We start from the raw sequence: 27,405 nt of genomic DNA, 5'->3' as shown, positions 1-27,405 counted from the left end.
TCTGTACCCGTCCCTCTCTGTACCCGTCCCTCTCTGTACCCGTCCCTCTCTGTACCCGTCCCTCTCTGTACCCGTCCCTCTCTGTACCCGTCCCTCTCTGTACCCGTCCCTCTCTGTACCCGTCCCTCTCTGTACCCGTCCCTCTCTGTACCCGACCCTCTCTGTACCCGTCCCTCTCTGTACCCGTCCCTCTCTGTACTCCGTGCCATCCATCTTAACCCAGCAGGCAGAGTAAATGGCTTTCTGCAAAGTGACCTGAAGTGATAACTCCTCACCACCGGGGAAAATGCTTTGGTGACGTCTCCCAGCGATGGTCTATAGCAAATTGGTGTTTTTTGGCAAGGGACTTAGGAAGGTTATTGAAGGTTGAGGGTGTTCTGAAAGTTGGTGCCTCAAAATCTCATTCTCCACATACGTAATATAAGACCGATTTGTCTTGTGCATGCTGGGTAATGTATCATAATTTGATACTTACATCACTTTATTCCGGCTACAACTGTTTGAGATGTTCAATTATCAAAAGCTTTAGATACAGTCATGACCTGGCTATGATTATGAGCAGCAAATTTCAGTTCTCATTTCCTGGTGGAACACCATCAACCAAAATCATGGGAATGTTTTTCACAAGACAGTTTGAATAGAAGTGCTATGCTATTTCCTGCCCATAGTCAAATGAGTAGATTCTAGAGAGAAGCTCACGTTTCTAAGACATATTCAAAACAAAAACATGTAACAAAAACTGAGCCACCCCTTTGAGAATGTCATGTATTAGGGTCCACAGAAAAATGACTACAAACATGGAAGTGCTGCTTCTTTACACCATACAGATGGGAGCTGTGGGTCTGATTTCATCAGCAAGACAATCTGAAGGATCCTCACTGTAAACCTTCTGAGCATTAGCCTTTTCTATCAAACAAACCTGGCAAAGGTAGTGACCACTGAAGGACTCTGGGAAACTTAAGGACTGCATGCATCCCCAAATTGTCTCCGGGTTATTTGGCAGACGAGAGTTTATGGAAATATCAGTTAAAAAAAGGCAAATTCACACAATCTAGTTTAACATCATTAACAAACGGGCTCTAGAATGGCATCAAAGCCTCATTAACCAACGGGCTCTAGAATGGCCTCATTAACCAACAGGCTCTAGAATGGCATCAAGCCTCATTAACCAACGGGCTCTAGAATGGCATCAAGCCTCATTAACCAACGGGCTCTAGAATGGCCTCATTAACCAACGGGCTCTAGAATGGCCTCATTAACCAACAGGCTCTAGAATGGCCTCATTAACCAACGGGCTCTAGAATGGCCTCATGAACCAACGGGCTCTAAAATGGCCTCATTAACCAACGGGCTCTAGAATAATCTCATTAACCAACGGGCTCTAGAATGGCCTCATTAATCAACGGGCTCTAGAATAATCTCATTAACCAACGGGCTCTAGAATGGCCTCATTAATCAACGGGCTCTAGAATGGCATCAAGCCTCATTAACCAACGGGCTCTAGAATGGCCTCATTAATCAACGGGCTCTAGAATGGCATCAAGCCTCATTAACCAACGGGCTCTAGAATGGCATCAAGCCTCATTAACCAACGGGCTCTAGAATGGCATCAAGCCTCATTAACCAACGGGCTCTAGAATGGCCTCAAGCCTCATTAACCAACGGGCTCTAGAATGGCCTCATTAACCAACGGGCTCTAGAATGGCATCAAGCCTCATTAACCAACGGGCTCTAGAATGGCATCAAGCCTCATTAACCAACGGGCTCTAGAATGGCCTCATTAACCAACGGGCTCTAGAATGGCCTCATTAACCAACGGGCTCTAGAATGGCCTCATTAACCAACGGGCTCTAGAATGGCCTCATGAACCAACGGGCTCTAAAATGGCCTCATTAACCAACGGGCTCTAGAATAATCTCATTAACCAACGGGCTCTAGAATGGCCTCATTAATCAACGGGCTCTAGAATAATCTCATTAACCAACGGGCTCTAGAATGGCATCAAAGCCTCATTAACCAACGGGCTCTAGAATGGCCTCATTAACCAACGGGCTCTAGAATGGCCTCATTAACCAACGGGCTCTAGAATGGCATCAAACCTCATTAACCAACGGGCTCTAGAATGGCCTCATGAACCAACGGGCTCTAGAATGGCCTCATGAACCAACGGGCTCTAGAATGGCCTCATGAACCAACGGGCTCTAGAATGGCCTCATGAACCAACGGGCTCTTGAATGGCCTCATGAACCAACGGGCTCTAGAATGGCCTCATGAACCAACGGGCTCTAGAATGGCCTCATGAACCAACGGGCTCTAGAATGGCCTCATGAACCAACGGGCTCTAGAATGGCCTCATGAACCAACGGGCTCTAGAATGGCCTCATGAACCAACGGGCTCTAGAATGGCCTCATGAACCAACGGGCTCTAGAATGGCCTCATTAACCAACGGGCTCTAGAATGGCGTCAAATACATTTGTTTAGATCTTGATAATGAATATTCATCATAGAAAAACTAGGGTGGAAGATTCATGAGGACGAGATGAATGGCGCCTATCTTGTGAACACCACGCTTGGCTCCAAAGCAGTTTCAAGTCATTACAGTATGATTTGTAAAATATTTCTGTTTTGAGAACAAGGGATGAGTCTGAAAATAACTTTCATCACAAAATGTCTTTATAAGTGTCCTCCTCAACTATCACGCTTAGGGCCTCTTGTTTAGCATCGATGTTGTAGATGGTTGTCTAGACAAACGTGTAGCAGTTGACAAGAGCATCAGCATACGTCAGGTTAAAAGACCAAGTGGGCTTTGACCAGTTCATCAAACGCACACAGACCAATAGTTGCCTGGCAGGGAACAAGCTTCTTGTCAGCCATGAGGTAGCAGTTGTCAATCTGGCTTCTTCCGATGGCAAGGAGGCAGGGCTGTCGACCGCGGCTCCCGGTAAGATAGGAGGCAGGGCTGTCGACCGCGGCTCCCGGTAAGATAGGAGGCAGGGCTGTCGACCGCGACTCCCGGTAAGATAGGAGGCAGGGCTGTCGACCGCGGCTCCCGGTAAGATAGGAGGCAGGGCTGTCGACCGCGGCTCCCGGTAAGATAGGAGGCAGGGCTGTCGACCGCGGCTCCCGGTAAGATAGGAGGCAGGGCTGTCGACCGCGGCTCCCGGTAAGATAGGAGGCAGGGCTGTCGACCGCGGCTCCCGGTAAGATAGGAGGCAGGGCTGTCGACCGCGGCTCTCGGTAAGATAGGAGGCAGGGCTGTCGACCGCGGCTCCCGGTAAGATAGGAGGCAGGGCTGTCGACCGCGGCTCCCAGCATGACTGCAACACACAAAATGTTTTAAGTCTCCACATGTTAGAGAATGAAGAGAAACCCGAAAGAGAAATTACACAGCAATTACTGTAGCGTTACCTTCTGAAAGTGCACTAGTCTGCCCACAGCATCCCTGCCACTGATCTTAGTCCTCTTCTATCCTGCTGGTGGTGGGAGGAGATGAAGCTGCAGGGAGGACATGTCATTGTTCCAGTCAAAACACCCCAATTCACATAAAACAACGTTGCCGAGAATGAAACGTCGCACTTCCCACCAGAGAATCTACTTCCTGGTTTCATTGTCCTTCTCTGGCGGTTTCTTTCTGCAGACTTCAGGAGTCGCAGCAAATCAGTGGTCGTAGTCAGGGGTTACCAGTTTGATGACTTTAGGCTTCAATACAGCGTCACGCTTTCCAAGGAGCTTAGAGGACGTTTCATCGTCGAACATCAGCAAAAAAAGTCCCGATTCACCTAAAACAAAGTGGATCAAATCAAATCAAATCAAATTTATTTATATAGCCCTTCGTACATCAGCTGATATCTCAAAGTGCTGTACAGAAACCCAGCCTAAAACCCCAAACAGCAAGCAATGCAGGTGTAGAAGCACGGTGGCTAGGAAAAACTCCCTAGAAAAGCCAAAACCTAGGAAGAAACCTAGAGAGGAACCAGGCTATGTGGGGTGGCCAGTCCTCTTCTGGATCCCCTCAACTTCATGACCAACTCATGTTGTCAGACAAATCACCTGTAGTTCTGATTACAATACATACTACATCACTCAATATTTTGATGTCTCGAAACCTGTGAAAAGGCCGAGGACATCTGTGCTCCTGTCTGGACTATAAACCAGCTCCTGACAATACTGGAACACATCCATCTTCTGATGGAAAAACAAATCTATCGGCCGAGTGGACAAGGAAAAACATGGCCTCCTAAGCATCACCACCAGGCTGGTGGTGCAGGTCAGTCTTCCTCCTTTGGGTTGGGCCTCCCGACTGGGGTGAAATACTCTTCTTGATGGGTCGACGTGAGGTCTTCCTTGATACCGTCTTCAGGCTATAAGTCAGATATCCTTCGCCCCTGTCAGGATCATAGACGTGTTCCTTACATGGTATCCAAATGGTTTTAGACTTGATTCTATGACTGTTTTTGTGTCAAAATATGAAAGCAAACACGGTCTACCTGCACTTACGCCTTAGGCGTTAAGAAGGATCTCTCAACGAAGGAAAGAGGGTCACAATCCCAAGAGCGTAACGTTCTCTCTGTTGACGAGTGGGAAGCCTCCTGCTCTTAAAAAACGCCAAATATGTTTAACCAAAGTTTTGTTGCAGACGATACTGTATCTTTCTACATAACATCTATGTGTCGTTTGTTTTGATCCGTTGCTTGTGATCAGACTGGATAATGAGACCTCCTCTCTCCTGGTTCTGTGGTCCAATGTGCTGGTTGTCTGGTACTCTTCTGATACGTCTTGTCCACCAGGTCTACTAGTCAGGGCGTCTCGGATCATCTATTAAGACGAGAGAAAAACCAACCCTAAATTGTTATGTTGTCGGGAATCTCCATGAAGAGCAAACTCAGAAATGGGGTTATCAAACATTCAGTTATCATTTATCTGCTCCGAAGGAGATGAGGCCATCATCTCAGGTTGCGTTGGCCTTTTTAGACGGTCTTTCTGGAGATCTCAGGTCTAAATCACTTGACGAGATGGATGATGTGTCTGTGTATAAACCAGGTGTTGAACAACCTGCAGGAGAAACGTCTGAGCACAAAACGATGGAATCTAAGCAATCAATCTATACATTCATGTTATTTGATATGATTATGTGAGACTGTAGAAAGATACCTTCATGAAGATCTTTGCTTGGGAGGCACAAGTCTGGATTGGCCTCAGTTTGGGAATCATCAAAAATGTGTCTTTGTGCTGCAAAGGGCAGTCCAAACCTATTTTGGACTACAAACAAAAAATGACACTAACTAGAACACAGGGAGATCAGCCACCTAGGGGGCAACAGAATGGGTCTGACCCAAATCAAGCCCAAGGGTTCAATTAACAAAATACATTAGACAATATATATCACCTTGATTGATGAAATCTCCACAAGAGAAACCAGGCTGCAACTTCATGAACTTGCATGTTTTTTTTTAAATATTGGACCTTGAAATTACATACAATGTCATATTTAAGTTAAATTTGAACGCAAACATTTTATGCTGTAGCTGTACATATAAAATCAAAAATCACACAGAATGCCTCCTAATACCCTCCCCTCTTGGTCTTCCCTGCAGTGGATCAACCGTTTGTTCCAAAAATGCCGCTTTAATGAAGTAACAGATGTAACAACCCCTGCGGATCAAGGAAGTAGTGAAATCAACCAATCAAAACTAGCTAAGGAGCTATTACCACCACTCAGATCTATAGGAAAGAAACGGGCCTGGACATTTCCAGCTGTTTGGGCTTGAACACAATGACTGATCTGTAATTAACAACAAGCACACACTATAGACATGCTAAAAATAAGAACTGACTTGCCTAGTTAAATAAAGGATAAATCATAAAACATTTAAATAATCTAAATGACAGAGGACAAACCACGTCTAGTTAGCTCGGTGTTGGAGCTAACACTCTAGCTATTTAACCATTGTTTGTCCAGACAAACATTCTTAGTTATAGGCGTTTGTTTTGAAGAAGAAATGAGTAGATATTAGTAATGTTGTTGCCTTCACTTCCTGGCTAGTTACATGCTGCACCAAACGAGGCACCATGCACCTCTGATGTTAGTTGGCATTGTGAACTCAACACCATCACCTAACCGTGCAGCCTCTCTCTGATCCTTTTTTGGATTTTAATTCATTTTCTCTAATATTATATACTTTGATCATTTTAGCGAAATAATGAAGTTGAGACAAAAGTTCCCGTTAACATTTAGCTAGATAACTAATTAATCTAGCGCTAATGTTAACTAACTACATTAGTTAGCTAGAAACCTTCTAAATCTAAACTTCGGACATGTAGCTATATCTACAAACAAATATATTGACTATTCACTGAGCCGATAAAACAAATGTGGCCACCAGCTAACTTATTAAACCGTGAACATATTACTTACAGCTGCCCAATCACTGCTGCCCTATGACTGCTGCCCTATGACTGCTGCCCAATCACTGCTGCCCAATCACAGCTGCCCAATCACTGCTGCCCTATCACTGCTGCCCAATCACTGCTGCCCAATCACTGCTGCCCAATGACTGCTGCCCTATGACTGCTGCCCAATCACAGCTGCCCAATCACTGCTGCCCTATCACTGCTGCCCTAGCAGCAGATGAAGTGTCAAGTTAAAACCGAAAGCTCAATCAACATTGCTCAGTGTCACCGCCCAACCTCTGTACTCTCACCTGGGACTTATATTAGCACAGAGGGTGTAAAAACAACACCTCTTAACACTTCAAAATGTAACACCAAGAAAATGAACACTTGTTAGTTAACCCTGGTGATACAGCGGTGTCAGCCTGATCACTGAGAACGACGAGACGGTCTATAAGGAGATCAGAGACCTGGCAGTGTGGTGCCAGGACAACCTGTCCCTCAACGTGAGCAAGACAAAGGAGCAGATTGTGGATGATGGTAAAGTATTGCAGACCGGTTGGTAAATAACTAGCAACGGGTATTTGAAGAGCGTGAATCCCTGCTCTTAACCCAACGATGCGGTAATCCATAGAGGGGTCGTCTAGCGACACACAACCGACGCGCCAAGTTGCCCAGTGAAAGGTCACATAAATACAATACAAGTCTCGGTCCAAGAGGCTTCTAAACAGCTTCTACCCCCAAGCCATAAGACTCCCGAACAGATGATCAAATGGCTGCTAACCCCCTTAGACTGCGGCGACTCTTATCTATTCATAGTCACGTTAATAATAACTCCACCTACATGTACATATTACCTCGACTAACCGGTGCCCCCGCACATTGACTCTGTACCCATAGCATCTCTATTGTTATTTTACCGCTGCTCTTTAATTACTTTTTTTGTATTGCCTTTTTTTGTAGGTATTTTTCTTAACTGCGTTGTTGGTTAAGGGCTCGTAAACATCTCACTGTAAGGTCTATATACCTGTTGTATTGGCTGCATGTGACAAATACGATTTGATTTGTGCAAATGTATTTCTGTTTTTTAATATACATTGGAGACAACATATAGTTTACATGTTGTCAACAACAAAACACTAAACTAGCCAGTATGTTTTGCCCCATAGTTGCGCACGCGTCGGTTGTCGCTCGAGGGGATCACTGCATTGTTGGTGTCACAGTACTCTTCTTGCGTTGTGTACAATCAGTCATCGACACGGAACTCCAACATGTAGCACCAGTCATGTAGCTTTATTCTGTTAGGAACGGCACAAAATTGCACGTCATGCAATGCACGTCTCACCATCCAACTCTGCACTCACGCACGCTGGTTTGGTGCTTGTTCACTGGGCTAGTTACCAAAATAATATAATTACAATATACAATATAATATCTTTAACAATGTACCTGTTAGAAACGGCACAAAATTGCACGTCATGCAGTGCACGTCTCACCATCCAACTCTGCACTCACGCACTGTACAAAATATATGAACCCCCCCACCAGACACAGTAAGTTGCTAGCTAGTACTGGCGGGAATTCTTTACAACAAAATGCACAACAAATATTCTCCAAAAACCGCTGCATCTTATATGTGATGTTCGAATAACATTTACAAACAATTTGATATAAATTGTACATTTAAATCGTCACTTTTGATGTACAGTGCTTTGCAACCAACAACCGACCGCTGGTTTGGTGCTTGTTCACTGGGACGATTCTAACTGGAACATCCCCCCTCGTAAGCAAGCTACGCAAACCAGCCAATAAGATGCCATGTTGAGTAGGTGAAGGCAAGACAAGCTCAAACCAAAAACCCATTGGCTTAACAATGAAGTGGCAAGGGGAATCACCAATATAACCCTGTTTCATTGGGTTAAGAGCAGGTTTCCCAAACTCGGTCCTCTGGACTCCAAAGGGGGCACATTTTGGTTTTTGACCTAACACTACAGAGCTGATTCAAATAATAAACGAATCATCACTATTTGATTATTTGAATCAGCTGTGTAGTGTTAGGTCAAAAACCCAAACGTGCCCCCCTCCTGAGGACCGAGTTTGGGAAACGCTCATTCAGAGATTGCAAGAAAGGCATTTCACTGTTCTTGTGCACATGACATTGAAACGTGACACTTGAATCCCTGGTTGTCTGGCCTGGTGTCTCTCAGGTTACAATCTGTGTCTGGCCTAGTGTCTGGCCTAGTGTCTGGCCTAGTGTCTGGCCTAGTGTCTGGCCTAGTGTCTGGCCTAGTGTCTGGCCTAGTGTCTGGCCTAGTGTCTCTCAGGTTGCCAGCCGTGTCTGGCAAAATGAATGCCTCCACAAGTAGCGCGACCTGTTTTCCTCCAATGAGTGACTCCAGTGGGCGTGTCCGCGGAGAGTGCACAAAAAGACGCCTCTCTCTTCCGGTTCCTCTCTTCGTTTACATCGTTTCTCCTCCGGTTTAACCGTTCATTCAGTCCTCTGGTAGCTCGCACGGTTGATACACTGGTTTAATCCATTTATCTTTAACCGACACCCGGGGAGAAGCTGTGCAGCTCTTCAAATAGCCGTGTTAGTTATTTACCAGCCGGTGTCCGCTCCGTTACCGTGCCTCCACCATGGCGAGCTACCATAAACCGGACGAGAAGACACTGCAGGGCCTGAAAGACATCGCTAACAAGTTACGGATCAACTCGGTCAAGGCAACATGCGCCTCCAACTCCGGGTAGGGTTTTTATTTTGATTAAAGTGATCAGAAATAAGGTTTTGAATGTTGAGTAATGTAAGTAGGTTAAACTAGATTACATTGAACCGTGTCTTTCTGGACCGGTGGTACACGTGTGGATTATTTCCACGCAGGCGGGTTTATCGTTGGTTTTAGTTAGATAAATAGACCGGTTCCCTTCAGGTGTTATTTTTGGTTTTTAAGAAGTATTTTAGTGGTATTTTAACTTTAACGTTGGGGTGTACTACATTACCTGGGTAGCTAAAGTAGATAGCATTGCTAACTAGGAATCTGCGTCAGTGATTAATTACCAACTAAACGGACATCGTTTGAATGACCGTAAATGTGGATGCACTCGGTTATTTTAATTTTAGTACATTTTGATGACTTATAACTGGCATCATACCCGTGTTGAATATGTAATATATATATATAGCAACGTTAAGTCGCTTGCTTTCAGTCTTTAGTTTAAAGCTGCAGACACACCGTTCAGATCACCTCCTAGTGACATGTTGAAGTGTGTGTGTATATAGAAATGTCCTTTGACTCGCACAGACTCGCTTCAAACGTTAAATGTGCATCGTCATGGCCCGTCTGCTGCTCCAGTTTTAGCCCGCAGTACAATAGGGACATTGACCTAAATGAAGACGGGGCAGCGGGTTCGCCTCTCATTGCACAACTGCTGTGTATTAAACGTTATTAAACTATTGTGCAAAACGGGGCAATATTTCAGACAAATCGATTTTATTGTATTTTTCTGAGGTTTATTGCCACACCATAGAAGCAGTTCTTTCTCAACATGACCTTTGGAAAGTGTCTGTGGTGGAGAAGAAAGGGTCACTGTACTAATGTGGTTTGTCCCAAACTGCACCCTATTCCCCCTGTAGTCTAGTGAACAACTTTAGGGCACAAGTCACCCACAGGCTAACAGTTGGAGGAACCATAAAGAAGGCCAATTTGGCTCCTGAGTTTATAACACAGACTATTTCCTTGTACAACTTCCTCCTTACTGTCATTAATTCACGTGGTGTGCACAAGGGCTGCTCTTTCTTTAAAAGAGGCAACATGGCTCTTGATCCAGGAGAGACTTGATTTGTCTTTGTTGTATCAAAGAAGCTTGATTTAGCTACTAGAACGTTAGCAAACCGAATGCTTAGCTGGAGCCCAGAGCTGGATATAATTTATTTAACACATTTTAGAGTTGCCTATAAGCAGTGGCATAGCACCCACAAATAATTTATATATAATACAAGAGATGGTATTAAATCATAAGGTATGCTTAAAGTTTGAATAAAACAATGTTTAAATATCCCAGTATTTCACCCAAGACTTATAGTACATTGTCCAGGAAGGGGAACACGTTTGAATCACGGAGACCTACTGGTTATTGATAACTTCCTGGTTTTCAGTCAGTCGCTCACAGAGAAACGGATAACCTTCCCTGGTTGATGTGGCTTATTTCAGGCCTGGTCATATCTCACTAGACTAACCCATTCTCATACTGTAGGATCATGGTGGCTGAAGACCTTTCTATAGCTCTTTGGATTGTGTGAGCTGAAAATCTAAACCGCTTTAGACCTACCCTAAACGCTCAAAATATGTTTGTTTTTTTACTTTAAAGGGGTGATAATAAATGGGAACTTTGTCTAAACTTGTTAATTTCAGCAGGTTTCAGTCACTGGAAGATCTGCTTGGAGGTAAATGGTTGAACAGCATGGTGTGGTAGTTTCAATGATGACATGCTGTTGTAGTTTTAATGATGACATGCTGTTGTAGTTTCAATGATGACATGCTGTTGTAGTTTCAATGATGACATGCTGTTGTAGTTTTAATGATGACATGCTGTTGTAGTTTCAATGATGACATGCTGTTGTAGTTTCAATGATGACATGCTGTTGTAGTTTCAATGATGACATGCTGTTGTAGTTTCAATGATGACATGCTGTTGTAGTTTCAATGATGACATGCTGTTGTAGTTTCAATGATGACATGCTGTTGTAGTTTCAATGATGACATGCTGTTGTAGTTTCAATGATGACATGCTGTTGTAGTTTCAATGATGACATGCTGTTGTAGTTTCAATGATGACATGCTGTTGTAGTTTCAATGATGACATGCTGTTGTAGTTTCAATGATGACATGGTGTGGTTCTAAGAGTTTTGTTGCATTAGATGGCTACTACCCGTTTGGAGGGGGGGGGGACTAAGCAAAAAAATATAAACGCAACATGTAAAGTGTTTCATGAGCTGAAATAAAAGATCCCAGAAATATTGCGTACACAAAGATTTCATTTTGTTTTGTTGCACAAATTTGTTTGCATCCCTGTTAATGAACATTTCTCATTTGCCAAGATAATCCATCCACCTGACAGGTGTGGTATATCAAGGAGCTGATTAAACAGCACGATCATTACACAGGTGCACCTTGTGCCGGGAAGCATGAAAAGACTTTTAAAATGTGCAGCTTTTTAAACACATGATTCCACAGATGTTTTGAAGGAGTTGGACTGCAGGAATGTTCACCAGAGCTGTTGCATATAATTAAATGTTATTTTCTCTACCATAAGCCGCCACAGCGTAGTTTTAGAGAATTTGACAGTAAATCCAAAGTCATCACAAATGCAGACCATGTGTAACAATGCCAGCCCAGGACCTCCACATCCGGCTTCTTCACCTGCGGGATCGTCTGAGACCAGCCGCCCGGACTGCTGATTTAGATCTGGGTTTGCTCAGCTGAAGAATTACTGCACAAACTGTCATCTGTGTGCTCGTCGTCCTCACCAGGGCCGTGACCTGACTGCAGTTCAGCGCCGTAACCGACTTCAGTGAACAAATGCTCACCTTCGACGGCCGCTGGCGAAGTCTACTCTTCACGGATGAATCCGGTTTCGACTACTGGACAGACGGCGTGTGCAGTTTGCTGACGTCAACGTTGTGACCCCGTGATGGTGGCGGCATGGGCAGGCATAAGCTACAAACACTTTCATTTCATTGATGGCAATTTGAAGGGCGAGACCGCAATGAGATCCTGAGGTCAATTGTTGTGCCATTCATCCACCGCCATCATGTTTCAGCATGACAATGCACTGGCCCATGTCGTACCATTCGTCCACCGCCATTACCTCACGTTTCAGCATGACAATGCACTGGCCCATGTCGTACCATTCATCCACCGCCATCATGTTTCAGCATGACAATGCACTGGCCCATGTCGTACCATTCATCCACCGCCATCATGTTTCAGCATGACAATGCACTGGCCCATGTCGTACCATTCGTCCACCGCCATCATGTTTCAGCATGACAATGCACTGGCCCATGTCGTACCATTCGTCCACCGCCATCATGTTTCAGCATGACCATGCACTGGCCCATGTCGTACCATTCATCCACCGCCATCATGTTTCAGCATGACAATGCACTGCACCATGTCGTACCATTCATCCACCGCCATCATGTTTCAGCATGACAATGCACTGGCCCATGTCGTACCATTCATCCACCGCCATCATGTTTCAGCATGACAATGCACTGCCCCATGTCGTTAGGATCTGAACACAATTCCTGGATGCTGAACATGTCCCAGTTCTTCCATGGTCTGCATACTCACCAGACATGTCACCCGTTGAGCATGTTTGGGATGCTCTGGATTGAAGTGTACGACCGGATGTTCCAGTTCCCGCCAATAGAAGCGGAGTGGGACAACGTTCCACAATCAACAGCCTGACCAACTCAATGCGCCGGAGGTGTCAGATGTTGTTCCCCATCACTTTGAAATCCATAGATTAAGGCCTAATGAATTTTCGATTGAATAATTTCCTTATGAACTAACTCTGTCTTTTAATGGTTTGGGTTTTATTTTTGTGTAACTGTCAGGTGAACATTTTAATACAGATCCTCAGAATGCAGTGTGACTGGGTAACATGCATGTGAGTGGGTTCCCAATTTAACAGCTGCTTGAAGTCAACTGTTACTGACAACCTGCTCTCAATGCCTGTCCCCCCCCCCCCCCTGTCCCATCTCTCTCGCTCTGCCGGACTCGTCTCCCTCTCCCCCTTCTCTCTCGCTCGTCCCTCTCCTCATCCTCTCTTGATCTCATCCTGTTTCCAGTCACCCCACCACATGTTGCAGTGCCGCAGAGCTGATGTCCGTGCTGTTCTTCCACACCATGCGCTACAAAGCCACCGACCCACGCAACCAGTGCAACGACCGCTTCGTACTTTCCAAGGTGAGGCTGCGTTCGCACTCGACTAGGAGCCGTCTGTACGCTGTTGAATTGGTGCCTTTTCCACGGCCACGTTGCTGTGTGCATAATAGCAAAGTTAACCAGCCTATTGGTGTTGAGAACAGTGTGGCGGAGGCAGCAACGGCATTTAGGAGGCGAGAAAACAGCCCTGGACTTCGTTGTCTTAAGAAAATTGAGAGGATACTACAACTTAATTAGGTCTATAATCAATAGCCTGTTAAATGTGCCAGGCTTTATAAGTTATCTCTATTGGAATAAGACCGATCCTGCTGGTTTGAGTTTAATAAACAATTTCACATTCTGCTGTTTTTAGTCTTTGCTATGCTCTATGAAAGTCGTATTTATTTATTTTTTATATGGAAAAATGTGTTTTTAAATCTTTTGGTCGATACAAGTACAAGCACCCTCAGTCTTGTACTGTTCTCTGATTGGCTGTTTTCCTCCAGGGTCATGCTGCACCAATCCTGTACGCTGCCTGGGCAGAGGCGGGCTTTGTGAAGGAGGCTGACCTGATTAACCTTAGGAAGATAGACTCTGACCTGGAGGGTCACCCCACACCCGTAAGTAACCCGTAACCCCATAACTATGTGACCTTTAACCCCATTGAAGAGTTCTTCATTAGGCTCAAAACAGAACTGATAAACGGGAGAGAGACTACCTGGACTTGTCACTAAGAAACAATGTGTTGAAGCGTTTTCATGCCCTAATGAACGTGGCCCGGGTTTGACAATGTTTTGAAGCGTTTTCATGCCCTAATGAACATGGTCCAGGTTTGACTAACTTCAACTGTTCTGCAGAAACTGGAGTTTGTTGACGTGGCGACGGGGTCTCTGGGACAGGGGCTTGGCGCCGCCTGCGGGATGGCCTACACCGGGAAGCACTTCGACAAGTCCAGGTACAACAGACGCACATCCTCCGGCGCCGTAACGATATCCCACAAAGCACCTCTCACCCATGCAGTGATGTTCCGGGAAAGGTCACAAAGGTCACTCGGACCAGGTGTTAACAGTTTCAAACTGCCTTGTGTTCAGCAGTATGTACTGGACGGCCTTGGAGCACTTGTTGGTTGCTTTAACACAGATGAAAGCTAACTCTCCCAGGACGGTCTCTCGTTCTGCCTGTGACATCATGCGTTCAATGAGAAGGAAATGTGTTATTGAGCAGTCTGTGACTTGGGTTAGAACACCCAAAGTTATCTTGTAGTTACAATAGTTATTAGAATAATAGTTCCATTTTTTTTATGTGTCCCTAGTTACCGTGTGTACTGCATGCTGGGTGATGGGGAGTGCTCTGAGGGGGCTGTATGGGAAGCCATGGCGTTCGGTTCCCACTACAACCTGGATAACCTGGTGGCTATTATCGACGCTAACCGCCTGGGACAGAGTGAAGCTGCCCCTCTCAAACACGACATGGACGTCTACCGCAGGCGCTGCGAAGCGTTCGGGTCGGTACCCCTTCCCTCTTGTCCTTCGTTCCTCTCTTGCACCTCCTGCTCTCTTGTTGTTCGGGTCGGTACCCCTCCACCGGTCTTCTTATTTTTCGCTCTTCCTCACATCTCTCATCTGGTTCCTCCTCCCCACATCTCCTCCTACCATCCCTTTTCTCTTTTTGACCAGGGTCAGCCTGTTGTGTGTGTGTGTGTGTGTGTGTAACCCGGTCCTTCTCCTTATCCAGGTGGAACACGTATGTGGTGGATGGTCATGACGTTGAGGAGCTGTGTAAAGCTCTGTGGCAGGCCCAGCAGGTGAAGGGGAAACCCACTATGATCGTTGCCAAGACCTTCAAGGGTCGAGGACTCAAAGGTAGATGGAGATGGGAGGGGCGTATTAAACCAGGAAGTAAACGGGCCAAAACCCAGAAGGGACTAACCTGAACTTGTCCAATAAGAAATGCTAGTTTTCAGTTTGAAGAATGTTTTTGCAATGTTGTGCTAATGAATACACCCAATACTGCAATTCCACAGGTTGTATTTAGACTGATGGCTCTGGTTGAAACAATCTAATGGTCTCTAGATTAGTATAGTGAGTTTACAAGATAATATAAGTCTATAATGGTCTCTAGACAGTGTCGTGAGTTTACTAGATAATAAGTGTCGCGGGTTGATAGGACGGTGTCGCGGGTTGATAGGACGGTGTCGCGAGTTTACGAGATGAGAGAAACATTTCCCTGATGCGGTAAATGACCTGTTGACCCATCTCCCTCCTCCAGGTATAGAGAACACGGATAACTGGCATGGGAAGCCCATGCCCAAGGACCGGGCCGAGGAGGCAATTAAAGCCTTAGAGTCTCAGATTCAGAACCCCAACAAGACCATCTGTCCCGAGCTACCTAACGAAGATACCGCTCCCGCTGACCTCTCACCAATCACCCTGCCTAGCCCTCCCAATTACAAGATCGGAGACAAGGTACACACACACCGCTGACCTCTGACCTTTCACCCTGCTTAGCCCTTCTTACTAGAAGATCGGTGACAAGTTACACATACCACCGACCTATTGCCTGCCTACAATATCAGGGACACTCCCCCCTCTGACATGTTTAGCTGTAGGCTCCTGGGTAACACTTCCTGTCTTACCTTTCTCTCCTCCCCAGGTGGCTACTCGTAAGGCGTATGGCGTGGCCCTGGCTAAACTGGGTCAGTCCAGTCCGAGGGTGGTGGCTCTGGACGCTGACATGAAGAACTCTACCTTCTCTGAGATGTTCCACAAGGCCTACCCTGAACGCTTCGTAGAGTGCTTCATCGCTGAACAGAACATGGTGAGGGTGTATGATAATGTGGTCTACCCTGAATGCTTCGTAGAGTGCTTCATCGCTGAACAGAACATGGGGGGGGGGGTGTAGAGACGAGGACTAAACTGGACTTGCATACCCCGAAGGCCTTCTCAAAAGTACCCTCATGTCCTGATTGGGTCTTCAGGCCCCATAATATTGGTTCTGCTGTCAGAATGGTTTTATTTGGCATGTTCTTTGTAGACCACCGGTGTGGACTAACTCTGCTTTGTTGGATACGGGCCCATCAATTAAATATACTATTGGTGTGACAAGGGAGTATAAAATAACATGCCTCTATACAGGGAGTAGAAGAGAACATGGCTCTAATACAGGGAGTGGAAGAGAACATGGCTCTAATACAGGGAGTGGAAGAGAACATGGCTCTAACACGGGGAGTGGAAGAGAACATGGCTCTAATACGGGGAGTGGAAGAGAACATGGCTCTAATACGGGGAGTGGAAGAGAACATGGCTCTAATACAGGGAGTGGAAGAGAACATGGCTCTAATACAGGGAGTGGAAGAGAACATGGCTCTAATACAGGGAGTGGAAGAGAACATGGCTCTAACACAGGGAGTGGAAGAGAACATGGCTCTAACACAGGGAGTGGAAGAGAACATGGCTCTAATACAGGGAGTGGAAGAGAACATGGCTCTAATACAGGGAGTAGAAGTGAACATGGCTCTAACACAGGGAGTGGAAGAGAACATGGCTCTAATACAGGGAGTGGAAGAGAACATGGCTCTAATACAGGGAGTGGAAGAGAACATGGCTCTAATACAGGGAGTGGAAGAGAACATGGCTCTAACACAGGGAGTGGAAGAGAACATGGCTCTAACACAGGGAGTGGAAGAGAACATGGCTCTAATACAGGGAGTGGAAGAGAACATGGCTCTAATACAGGGAGTGGAAGAGAACATGGCTCTAACACAGGGAGTGGAAGAGAACATGGCTCTAACACAGGGAGTGGAAGAGAACATGGCTCTAATACAGGGAGTGGAAGAGAACATGGCTCTAATACAGGGAGTAGAAGTGAACATGGCTCTAACACAGGGAGTGGAAGAGAACATGGCTCTAACACAGGGAGTGGAAGAGAACATGGCTCTAACACAGGGAGTGGAAGAGAACATGGCTCTAACACAGGGAGGGGAGTATCACAATCGACCGTGAACCGGAGTCCGATAGGACGGCTCACAACAGGCCCAGCGTCGTCCGGGGGATGCCGTCATAGTAAAGAATTTGTTCTTAACTGACTTGCCTGGTTAAATGTAATAAAATATAGATTTGGGGGGGGTGCTTCCTTTAACACAGCCTGGTATAGAGGTCCTGGATGGCAGGGAGGCCAAGCAGTGACGCAGGCAGCCAAGATGCTCTCAATGGTGCAGCTGTAGAACTTATAGAGGATCTGAGGGCCCAAGACAAATATTTACAACCTCCCGAGGGGGAAGTCTTCTGTTGGGGTGACTTGGAGTGGGTCTGGGGTGATGGGGGGGGTCGACGTGAGCCATGACCAGCCTTTTGTGGTTACAGAAGCACGTGTTACGGAGCGATAGTCAGTTAGATTGTTGCGTTACGTTGGTCTATGGTGGTCTGCTTGAAACATGTCGGTATTGTAGAGTTGAGACCCCTGCCAGCTGTGGTCACCCTGGTCGGTCCGGGTCACCCTGGTCGGTCGGTCCGGGTCACCCTGGTCGGTCGGTCCGGGTCACCCTGGTCGGTCGGTCGGTCCGGGTCACCCTGGTCGGTCGGTCCGGGTCACCCTGGTCGGTCGGTCGGTCCGGGTCACCCTGGTCGGTCGGTCGGTCCGGGTCACCCTGGTCGGTCGGTCGGTCCGGGTGTTTAACATTTATCTTTCTACTTTTATTGTCAGATATATTGACTTTCTCTGGAATTACAATGCAAAAATTATAAAATCTATTTTCTGTGTAGGTGAGCGTGGCGATCGGCTGTGCCACACGGGACCGCACGGTGGCGTTCGTCAGCACCTTCGCTGCCTTCCTGTCCCGGGCTTACGACCATATCAGAATGGCTGCCGTCTCAGAGTCTAACATCAACCTGGCAGGGTCACACTGTGGAGTCTCTATCGGTCAGTACTGTCTCATCTCACCCTCTTTCCCCCCACAGGGCGTGGGGTCTCTCTCCACTAAAGTGTGGGGGCGGGGCGTCTCTCTCCACTAGAGTGTGGGGGCGGGGCGTGGGGTCTCTCCACAAGAGTGTGGGGGCGGGGCGTGGGGTCTCTCCACTAGAGTGTGGGGGCGGGGCGTGGGGTCTCTCCACTAGAGTGTGGGGGCGGGGCGTGGGGTCTCTCTCCACTAAAGTGGGGGCGGGGCGTGGGGTCTCTCTCCACTAGGGTGGGGGTGGGGCCTCCACTAGGGTGGGGGTGGGGCCTCCACTAGGGTGGGGGTGGGGCCTCCACTAGGGTGGGGGTGGGGCCTCCACTAGGGTGGGGGCGGGGCCTCCACTAGGGTGGGGGCGGGGCCTCCACTAGGGTGGGGGCGGGGCCTCCACTAGGGTGGGGGCGGGGCCTCCACTAGGGTGGGGGCGGGGCCTCCACTAGGGTGGGGGCGGGGCCTCCACTAGGGTGGGGGCGGGGCCTCCACTAGGGTGGGGGCGGGGCCTCCACTAGGGTGGGGGCGGGGCCTCCACTAGGGTGGGGGCGGGGCCTCCACTAGGGTGGGGGCGGGGCCTCCACTAGGGTGGGGGCGGGGCCTCCACTAGGGTGGGGGGGCCTCCACTAGGGTGGGGGCGGGGCCTCCACTAGGGTGGGGGCGGGGCCTCCACTAGGGTGGGGGCGGGGCCTCCACTAGGGTGGGGGCGGGGCCTCCACTAAAGTGGGGGCGGGGCCTCCACTAAAGTGGGGGCGGGGCCTCCACTAAAGTGGGGGCGGGGCCTCCACTAAAGTGGGGGCGGGGCCTCCACTAAAGTGGGGGCGGGGCCTCCACTAAAGTGGGGGCGGGGCCTCCCACTAAAGGGGGGCGGGGCGTGGGGGTCTCTCTCCACTAGAGTGGGGGGGGGCGTGGGGGTCTCTCTCCACTAGGGTGGGGGGCGGGGCGTGGGGTCTCTCTCCACTAGGGTGGGGGGCGGGGCGTGGGGGTCTCTCTCCACTAGGGTGGGGGCGGGGCGTGGGGTCTCTCTCCACTAGGGTGGGGGCGGGGCGTGGGGGTCTCTCTCCACTAGGGTGGGGGGGCGGGGCGTGGGGGTCTCTCTCCACTAGGGTGGGGGCGGGGCGTGGGGGTCTCTCTCTCCACTGAAAATCAATTGTCCAGCTGGACTTATTGAGTTTTATTTGCCCATATATTAATATATTCTGTCTCATCGCTGCAACTCCCATACGGACTCGGGAGAGGCGCCATTCTAGAGGTTTATTCTGCCTGTAAGATTTAATATTATTTAATAGAATGAATTGTCACTAATCACTCTAGGTATTGTGTTGTGGTCCCCTTAAAGGATTGCTGTAGAGGGACGACTCATTCCGATTCCCATGATCTCATTTTTCCCACGTACATTTGAGTCTTCTGAATATTTTTAACAAAAAGGTTATTGATTTTTCAATGTTGGTCCGGTATATCAAATCATCTGCATGTGATTTTTAGTGTATATTCATGTTTACTGATGCCCTGTTGCATTACTTCCTGTTCTCAGGTGAGGATGGCCCCTCCCAGATGGCATTGGAAGACATTGCCATGTTTCGCGCTATCCCAACATGCACTCTGTTCTACCCCAGTGACGGCGTCTCCACTGAGAGGTCTGTGGAGCTGGCTGCGAACACCAAGGTCAGAACCTAGTTTTCCCAAGGGGGGGTGGGGTGCGAGCGGTATGAATGAACCCGTGGGGGCGCGAGCGGTATGAATGAACCCGTGGGGGGGCGCGAGCGGTGTGAATGAACCCGTGGGGGCGGGCGGTATGAATGAACCCGTGGGGGGGCGAGCGGTGTGAATGAACCCGTGGGGGGGCGAGCGGTGTGAATGAACCCGTGGGGGGGCGAGCGGTGTGAATGAACCCGTGGGGGGCGAGCGGTATGAATGAACCCGTGGGGGGGCGAGCGGTGTGAATGAACCCGTGGGGGGGCGAGCGGTATGAATGAACCCGTGGGGGGCGAGCGGTATGAATGAACCCGTGGGGGGGCGAGCGGTGTGAATGAACCCGTGGGGGGGGGCGAGCGGTGTGAATGAACCCGTGGGGGGGGGGCGAGCGGTATGAATGAACCCGTGGGGGGGCGAGCGGTGTGAATGAACCCGTGGGGGGGCGAGCGGTGTGAATGAACCCGTGGGGGGGGCGAGCGGTATGAATGAACCCGTGGGGGCGAGCGGTGTGAACTAAGCCTTCTGTGTGTTCCAGGGAATCTGTTTCCTCCGTATCACCAGACCAGAACTAAAGGTGATCTACGACCCCAACGAGAAGTTTGAGGTGGGCGTGGCCAAGGTGCTGCGTCAGTCCGACAGCGACCAGGTGACGGTGATTGGAGCTGGAGTGACTCTGCATGAAGCTCTGACTGCTGCTGACCAGCTGGCCAGCGAGGGTAAGAGCTTCTCCTGGTGGCCTGGCAGGGAATTACAGCACTGCCCCCTGGTGGCCTGGCAAGGAATTACAGCACTGCCCCCTGGTGGCCTGGATTCAACCTAAACTGACCTTTTACTCCTTAAATGTCCAACAGCCAGAGCTGAGATGTTACATAATGATTCCAGTCAGTCATTGTTGTCTCAATGCAGTTTCTTAGTTTTTGTTGTGTTTTAATTACAATCCAAATTCAGACTTTATTTTCTTCCACTAATTGGTTTCTGATGGGTCAGATCTTCCTGAAGTCGTCGTTCACGACATCACTGTAGTGATACAATACATGCTACTTGATGAGGAAGAATTACGGCTCATTAGTGTGTGTGTGTGTAGGAGTGAACATCCGTGTGATTGACCCGTTCACCATCAAGCCCCTGGATGCTGCCACCATCGTGTCGAGCGCCCGCGCCACCGGAGGGAGAATCATCACCGTGGAGGACCACTACAGAGAGGGTACGTCTGTTTGTCCTTCACCTTGGCCCCTCGGAGGGGCTCTGTTCTAACCCCCTTCGTCACCAGGTGGTCTTGGGGAGGCCCCTCGGAGGGGCTCTGTTCTAACCCCCCTCGTCACCAGGTGGTCTTGGGGAGGCCCCTCGGAGGTGCTCTGTGTTCTAACCTCCCTCTACCTCTGTCACCAGGTGGCCTTGGGGAGGCGGTGCTGTCTGCGGTGGGGGAGGAGCCTGGTATCATGGTGACGCGCCTGGCGGTGAACCGTATGCCCCGGAGTGGAAAACCTCAGGAGCTCCTGGACCTGTACGGCATCAGCGCCAAACACATCGCCAACGCCGTGCGCCAGACCTTCGCTAACTGAGACGGCCGATGGGCCCTGGTTTAAAGTAGTGCACGATATAGGGGGACATCTGGGATAAACACAACTCCTCTATGCCCTCATACCACCGGTCACCCCCCCTTTCTCCCCCCGCTCTGACCTGTGTCCTCAAGGCCCTCCCTCTCTGACCTGTCTCCCCCCCCTCTCTGACCTGTCTCCTCCTTCCGCCCCCTCTCTGACCTGTCACCCCCCTCCCTCTCTGACCTGTCAACCCCCCCCTCTCTGCAGTATGAGGTGTGAAATGACGTATCTCTTTTCTGAACCTTTCTCCGCCTAACCTTTATTCCTATTTCTATTGAAGATGAATTGTGTATTTGTCAGATTTCCTTTGTACCCATTTTTCTGTATCGCTCTTCATTCCAGTTGGTTCCGTGGTCTTTATTTTCTCGTTCCATTCCATGTGTTCTAACTGTTCCAAACCACCTGCTCATTCAGTCACACCGCCATCTTGGTTTCTCATTGAGCCGGCATGGTGTCTAACCACTGCTAGTCGTGGCCTTGTTTTTCACTGATGCAGGGAATTCACATGGTTTTTCACTGATGCAGGGAATTCACATGGTTTTTCACTGATGCAGGGAATTCACATGGTTTTTCACTGATGCAGGGAATTCACATGGTTTTTCACTGATGCAGGGAATTCACATGGTTTTTCACTGATGCAGGGAATTCACATGGTTTTTCACTGATGCAGGGAATTCACATGGTTTTTCACTGATGCAGGGAATTCACATGGTTTTTCACTGATGCAGGGAATTCACATGGTTTTTCACTGATGCAGGGAATTCACATGGTTTTTCACTGATGCAGGGAATTCACATGGTTTTTCACTGATGCAGGGAATTCACATGGTTTTTCACTGATGCAGGGAATTCACATGGTTTTTCACTGATGCAGGGAATTCACATGGTTTTTCACTGATGCAGGGAATTCACATGGTTTTTCACTGATGCAGGGAATTCACATGGTTTTTCACTGATGCAGGGAATTCACATGGTTTTTCACTGATGCAGGGAATTCACATGGTTTTTCACTGATGCAGGGAATTCACATGGTTTTTCACTGATGCAGGGAATTCACATGGTTTTTCACTGATACAGGGAATTCACATTTGACGGACCCGAGTTGTAATGACTTACTTACAAAAGAGCTGAATTTAAACTGCTATATAATATACTGTTCTCCTGACCTGTTGGTATCTGACCTTGATCTCTTCATGTCTGTTACTGCTGCTGTGATGCTCCCAGGCCCTGTCAACTCGTGGTTGGTTTGCATTGCCGTTGTTATGCTGAAATAAAAACCTGACCCAATGCTACTTGTCTTTGTACAAAAGTTTTATTGGCGGCATACTTGGCCTGAGGTGTAGGGATGTTGAATATGCTACGTGTGTGTGGACACCCCTTCTGTTTCAGCCACATCTGTTGCTGACGTGTAGAAAATCCAGCACACAGCCATGCAGTCTCCATAGACAAACATTGGCAGTCGCCTAGTGGTTGACGCGTTGGGCCAGTAACTGAAAGGTTTCTGGATCAAATCCTCGGTGACAAGGTTCAAATCTGTCATTCTGCCCCTGAACAAGGCAGTTAACCCACTGTTCCTTGGAAGTCATTGTAAATAAGAATTCGTTCTTAACTGACTTGCCTAGTAAACCAAAGGTTGAAAAATGACCTTTAGTGCTCTAACAGGGCCCTGTTAGTAAATTACTACATTTTCAGCACCAGGCGCTGTCCATATTGATTATCGATCCAGACGCTTCTGCATCTCAACATCTCAACCTTTTCTAATTGATTCAGTTCTATTCTCTCGTTTTTAATCATGGACATATTCCCACTCATATTGAAACTAAACTTTCACATGTTTGTTTTAAGCTGTTTATGGGGAATCATTTAACCGCTGTAGGCTTGAGATTCTTGTTTCCAAATGTTAGAAAATAACCATCACATCCCACATTATGTTAACGAACAGATCCCCGTCCTACATTATGTTAACGAACAGATCCCCGTCCCACCATCACATCCCACATTATGTTAACGCACAGATCCCAGTCCCACCATCACATCCCACATTATGTTAACGAACAGATCCCCGTCCTACCATCACATCCCACATTATGTTAACGCACAGATCCCAGTCCCACCATCACATCCCACATTATGTTAACGAACAGATCCCTGTCCCACCATCACATTATGTTAACGCACAGATCCCTGTCCTACCATCACATCCCACGTTATGTTAACGAACAGATCCCTGTCCCACCATCACATTATGTTAACGCACAGATCCCTGTCCTACCATCACATCCCACATTGTGTTAACGAACAGATCCCTGTCCCACCATCACATCCCACATTATGTTAACGAACAGATCCCCGTCCTACCATCACATCCCACATTATGTTAACGAACAGATCCCCGCCCCACATTATGTTAACGAACAGATCCCTGTCCCACCATCACATCCCACATTATGTTAATGAACAGATCCCACCATCACATCCCACATTATGTTAACGAACAGATCCCCGCCCCACATTATGTTAACGCACAGATCCCCGTCCTACCATCACATCCCACATTATGTTAACGAACAGATCCCCGTCCTACCATCACATCCCACATTATGTTAACGAACGGATCCCTGTTCCACCATCACATTATGTTAACGCACAGATCCCCGTCCCACCATCACATTATGTTAACGAACAGATCCCTGTCCCACCATCACATCCCACATTATGTTAATGAACAGATCCCTGTCCTACCATCACATCCCACATTATGTTAATGAACAGATCCCCGTCCCACCATCACATCCCACATTATGTTAACGAACAGATCCCCGCCCCACATTATGTTAACGAACAGATCCCTGTCCCACCATCACATCCCACATTATGTTAATGAACAGATCCCTGTCCTACCATCACATCCCACATTATGTTAACGAACAGATCCCCGCCCCACATTATGTTAACGCACAGATCCCTGTCCCACCACATTATGTTAACGAACAGATCCCTGTCCTACCATCACATCCCACATTATGTTAACGAACAGATCCCTGTCCTACCATCACATCCCACATTATGTTAACGCACAGATCCCAGTCCCACCATCACATCCCACATTATGTTAACGAACAGATCCCTGTCCTACCATCACATCCCACATTATGTTAACGCACAGATCCCAGTCCCACATTATGTTAACGCACAGATCCCAGTCCCACCATCACATCCCACATTATGTTAACGAACAGATCCCTGTCCCACCATCACATTATGTTAACGCACAGATCCCTGTCCTACCATCACATCCCACATTATGTTAACGAACAGATCCCTGTCCCACCATCACATTATGTTAACGCACAGATCCCTGTCCTACCATCACATCCCACATTATGTTAACGAACAGATCCCCGCCCCACATTATGTTAACGAACAGATCCCTGTCCCACCATCACATCCCACATTATGTTAATGAACAGATCCCTGTCCTACCATCACATCCCACATTATGTTAACGAACAGATCCCTGTCCCACCATCACATTATGTTAACGCACAGATCCCTGTCCCACCATCACATCCCACATTATGTTAATGAACAGATCCCCGCCCCACATTATGTTAACGAACAGATCCCTGTCCTACCATCACATCCCACATTATGTTAATGAACAGATCCCCGTCCCACCATCACATCCCACATTATGTTAACGAACAGATCCCCGCCCCACATTATGTTAACGAACAGATCCCTGTCCCACCACATTATGTTAACGCACAGATCCCTGTCCCACCATCACATCCCACATTATGTTAATGAACAGATCCCTGTCCTACCATCACATCCCACATTATGTTAACGAACAGATCCCCGCCCCACATTATGTTAACGCACAGATCCCTGTCCCACCACATTATGTTAACGCACAGATCCCAGTCCCACCATCACATCCCACATTATGTTAACGAACAGATCCCTGTCCCACCATCACATCCCACATTATGTTAACTAACAGATCCCCGTCCCACCATCACATCCCACATTATGTTAACGAACAGATCCCTGTCCTACCATCACATCCCACATTATGTTAACGAACAGATCCCTGTCCCACCATCACATCCCACATTATGTTAACTAACAGATCCCTGTCCCACCATCACATCCCACATTATGTTAACGAACAGATCCCTGTCCCACCATCACATTATGTTAACGCACAGATCCCTGTCCTACCATCACATCCCACATTATGTTAACGAACAGATCCCTGTCCCACCATCACATTATGTTAACGCACAGATCCCTGTCCTACCATCACATCCCACATTATGTTAACGAACAGATCCCCGCCCCACATTATGTTAACGAACAGATCCCTGTCCCACCATCACATCCCACATTATGTTAATGAACAGATCCCTGTCCTACCATCACATCCCACATTATGTTAACGAACAGATCCCTGTCCCACCATCACATTATGTTAACGCACAGATCCCTGTCCCACCATCACATCCCACATTATGTTAATGAACAGATCCCCGCCCCACATTATGTTAACGAACAGATCCCTGTCCTACCATCACATCCCACATTATGTTAATGAACAGATCCCCGTCCCACCATCACATCCCACATTATGTTAACGAACAGATCCCCGTCCCCCACATTATGTTAACGAACAGATCCCTGTCCCACCATCACATCCCACATTATGTTAATGAACAGATCCCTGTCCTACCATCACATCCCACATTATGTTAACGAACAGATCCCCGCCCCACATTATGTTAACGCACAGATCCCTGTCCCACCACATTATGTTAACGCACAGATCCCAGTCCCACCATCACATCCCACATTATGTTAACGAACAGATCCCTGTCCCACCATCACATCCCACATTATGTTAACTAACAGATCCCCGTCCCACCATCACATCCCACATTATGTTAACGAACAGATCCCTGTCCTACCATCACATCCCACATTATGTTAACGAACAGATCCCTGTCCCACCATCACATCCCACATTATGTTAACTAACAGATCCCTGTCCCACCATCACATCCCACATTATGTTAACGAACAGATCCCTGTCCCACCATCACATTATGTTAACGCACAGATCCCTGTCCTACCATCACATCCCACATTATGTTAACGAACAGATCCCTGTCCCACCATCACATTATGTTAACGCACAGATCCCTGTCCTACCATCACATCCCACATTATGTTAACGAACAGATCCCCGCCCCACATTATGTTAACGAACAGATCCCTGTCCCACCATCACATCCCACATTATGTTAATGAACAGATCCCTGTCCTACCATCACATCCCACATTATGTTAACGAACAGATCCCTGTCCCACCATCACATTATGTTAACGCACAGATCCCTGTCCCACCATCACATCCCACATTATGTTAATGAACAGATCCCCGCCCCACATTATGTTAACGAACAGATCCCTGTCCTACCATCACATCCCACATTATGTTAATGAACAGATCCCCGTCCCACCATCACATCCCACATTATGTTAACGAACAGATCCCCGCCCCACATTATGTTAACGAACAGATCCCTGTCCCACCATCACATCCCACATTATGTTAATGAACAGATCCCTGTCCTACCATCACATCCCACATTATGTTAACGAACAGATCCCCGCCCCACATTATGTTAACGCACAGATCCCTGTCCCACCACATTATGTTAACGCACAGATCCCAGTCCCACCATCACATCCCACATTATGTTAACGAACAGATCCCTGTCCCACCATCACATCCCACATTATGTTAACTAACAGATCCCCGTCCCACCATCACATCCCACATTAT

The 27,405-nt window shown here is 47.9% G+C and overlaps 1 protein-coding gene across 1 annotated transcript; it reads left to right on the top strand.

The window, feature by feature from the left end:
- Nucleotides 1–8,827: 8,827 nt before the first annotated feature.
- LOC135527677 (transketolase-like) lies at nt 8,828–22,846 on the top strand. The gene is made up of 13 exons (XM_064956164.1): nt 8,828–9,135; nt 13,245–13,362; nt 13,827–13,940; nt 14,178–14,275; nt 14,633–14,824; nt 15,055–15,182; nt 15,589–15,785; nt 15,973–16,137; nt 18,081–18,237; nt 19,794–19,924; nt 20,490–20,670; nt 21,039–21,158; nt 21,344–22,846. The coding sequence occupies exons 1-13, from the start codon at nt 9,029–9,031 to the stop codon at nt 21,514–21,516; spliced, it is 1,881 nt and encodes a 626-aa protein (XP_064812236.1). The 5' UTR covers nt 8,828–9,028; the 3' UTR covers nt 21,517–22,846.
- The last annotated feature ends 4,559 nt before the right edge of the window (nt 22,847–27,405 follow it).

This window comes from Oncorhynchus masou, chromosome 33 (assembly GCF_036934945.1).
Source record: "Oncorhynchus masou masou isolate Uvic2021 chromosome 33, UVic_Omas_1.1, whole genome shotgun sequence".
Classification (NCBI taxonomy): domain Eukaryota; kingdom Metazoa; phylum Chordata; class Actinopteri; order Salmoniformes; family Salmonidae; genus Oncorhynchus; species Oncorhynchus masou.
This window is presented reverse-complemented; position numbering and strand designations above follow the sequence as displayed.

What these genes read in the sequence shown, in the direction of transcription:
- LOC135527677 (XM_064956164.1), top strand. Translation starts at nt 9,029, where the DNA reads ATGGCGAGCTACCATAAACCGGACGAGAAGACACTGCAGGGCCTGAAA. An exon ending in AGGCGCTGCGAAGCGTTCGG is followed by an intron (nt 14,825 to 15,054) that starts GTCGGTACCCCT and finishes CTCCTTATCCAG; the next exon opens with GTGGAACACGTATGTGGTGG. An exon ending in CAAGGGTCGAGGACTCAAAG is followed by an intron (nt 15,183 to 15,588) that starts GTAGATGGAGAT and finishes TCCCTCCTCCAG; the next exon opens with GTATAGAGAACACGGATAAC.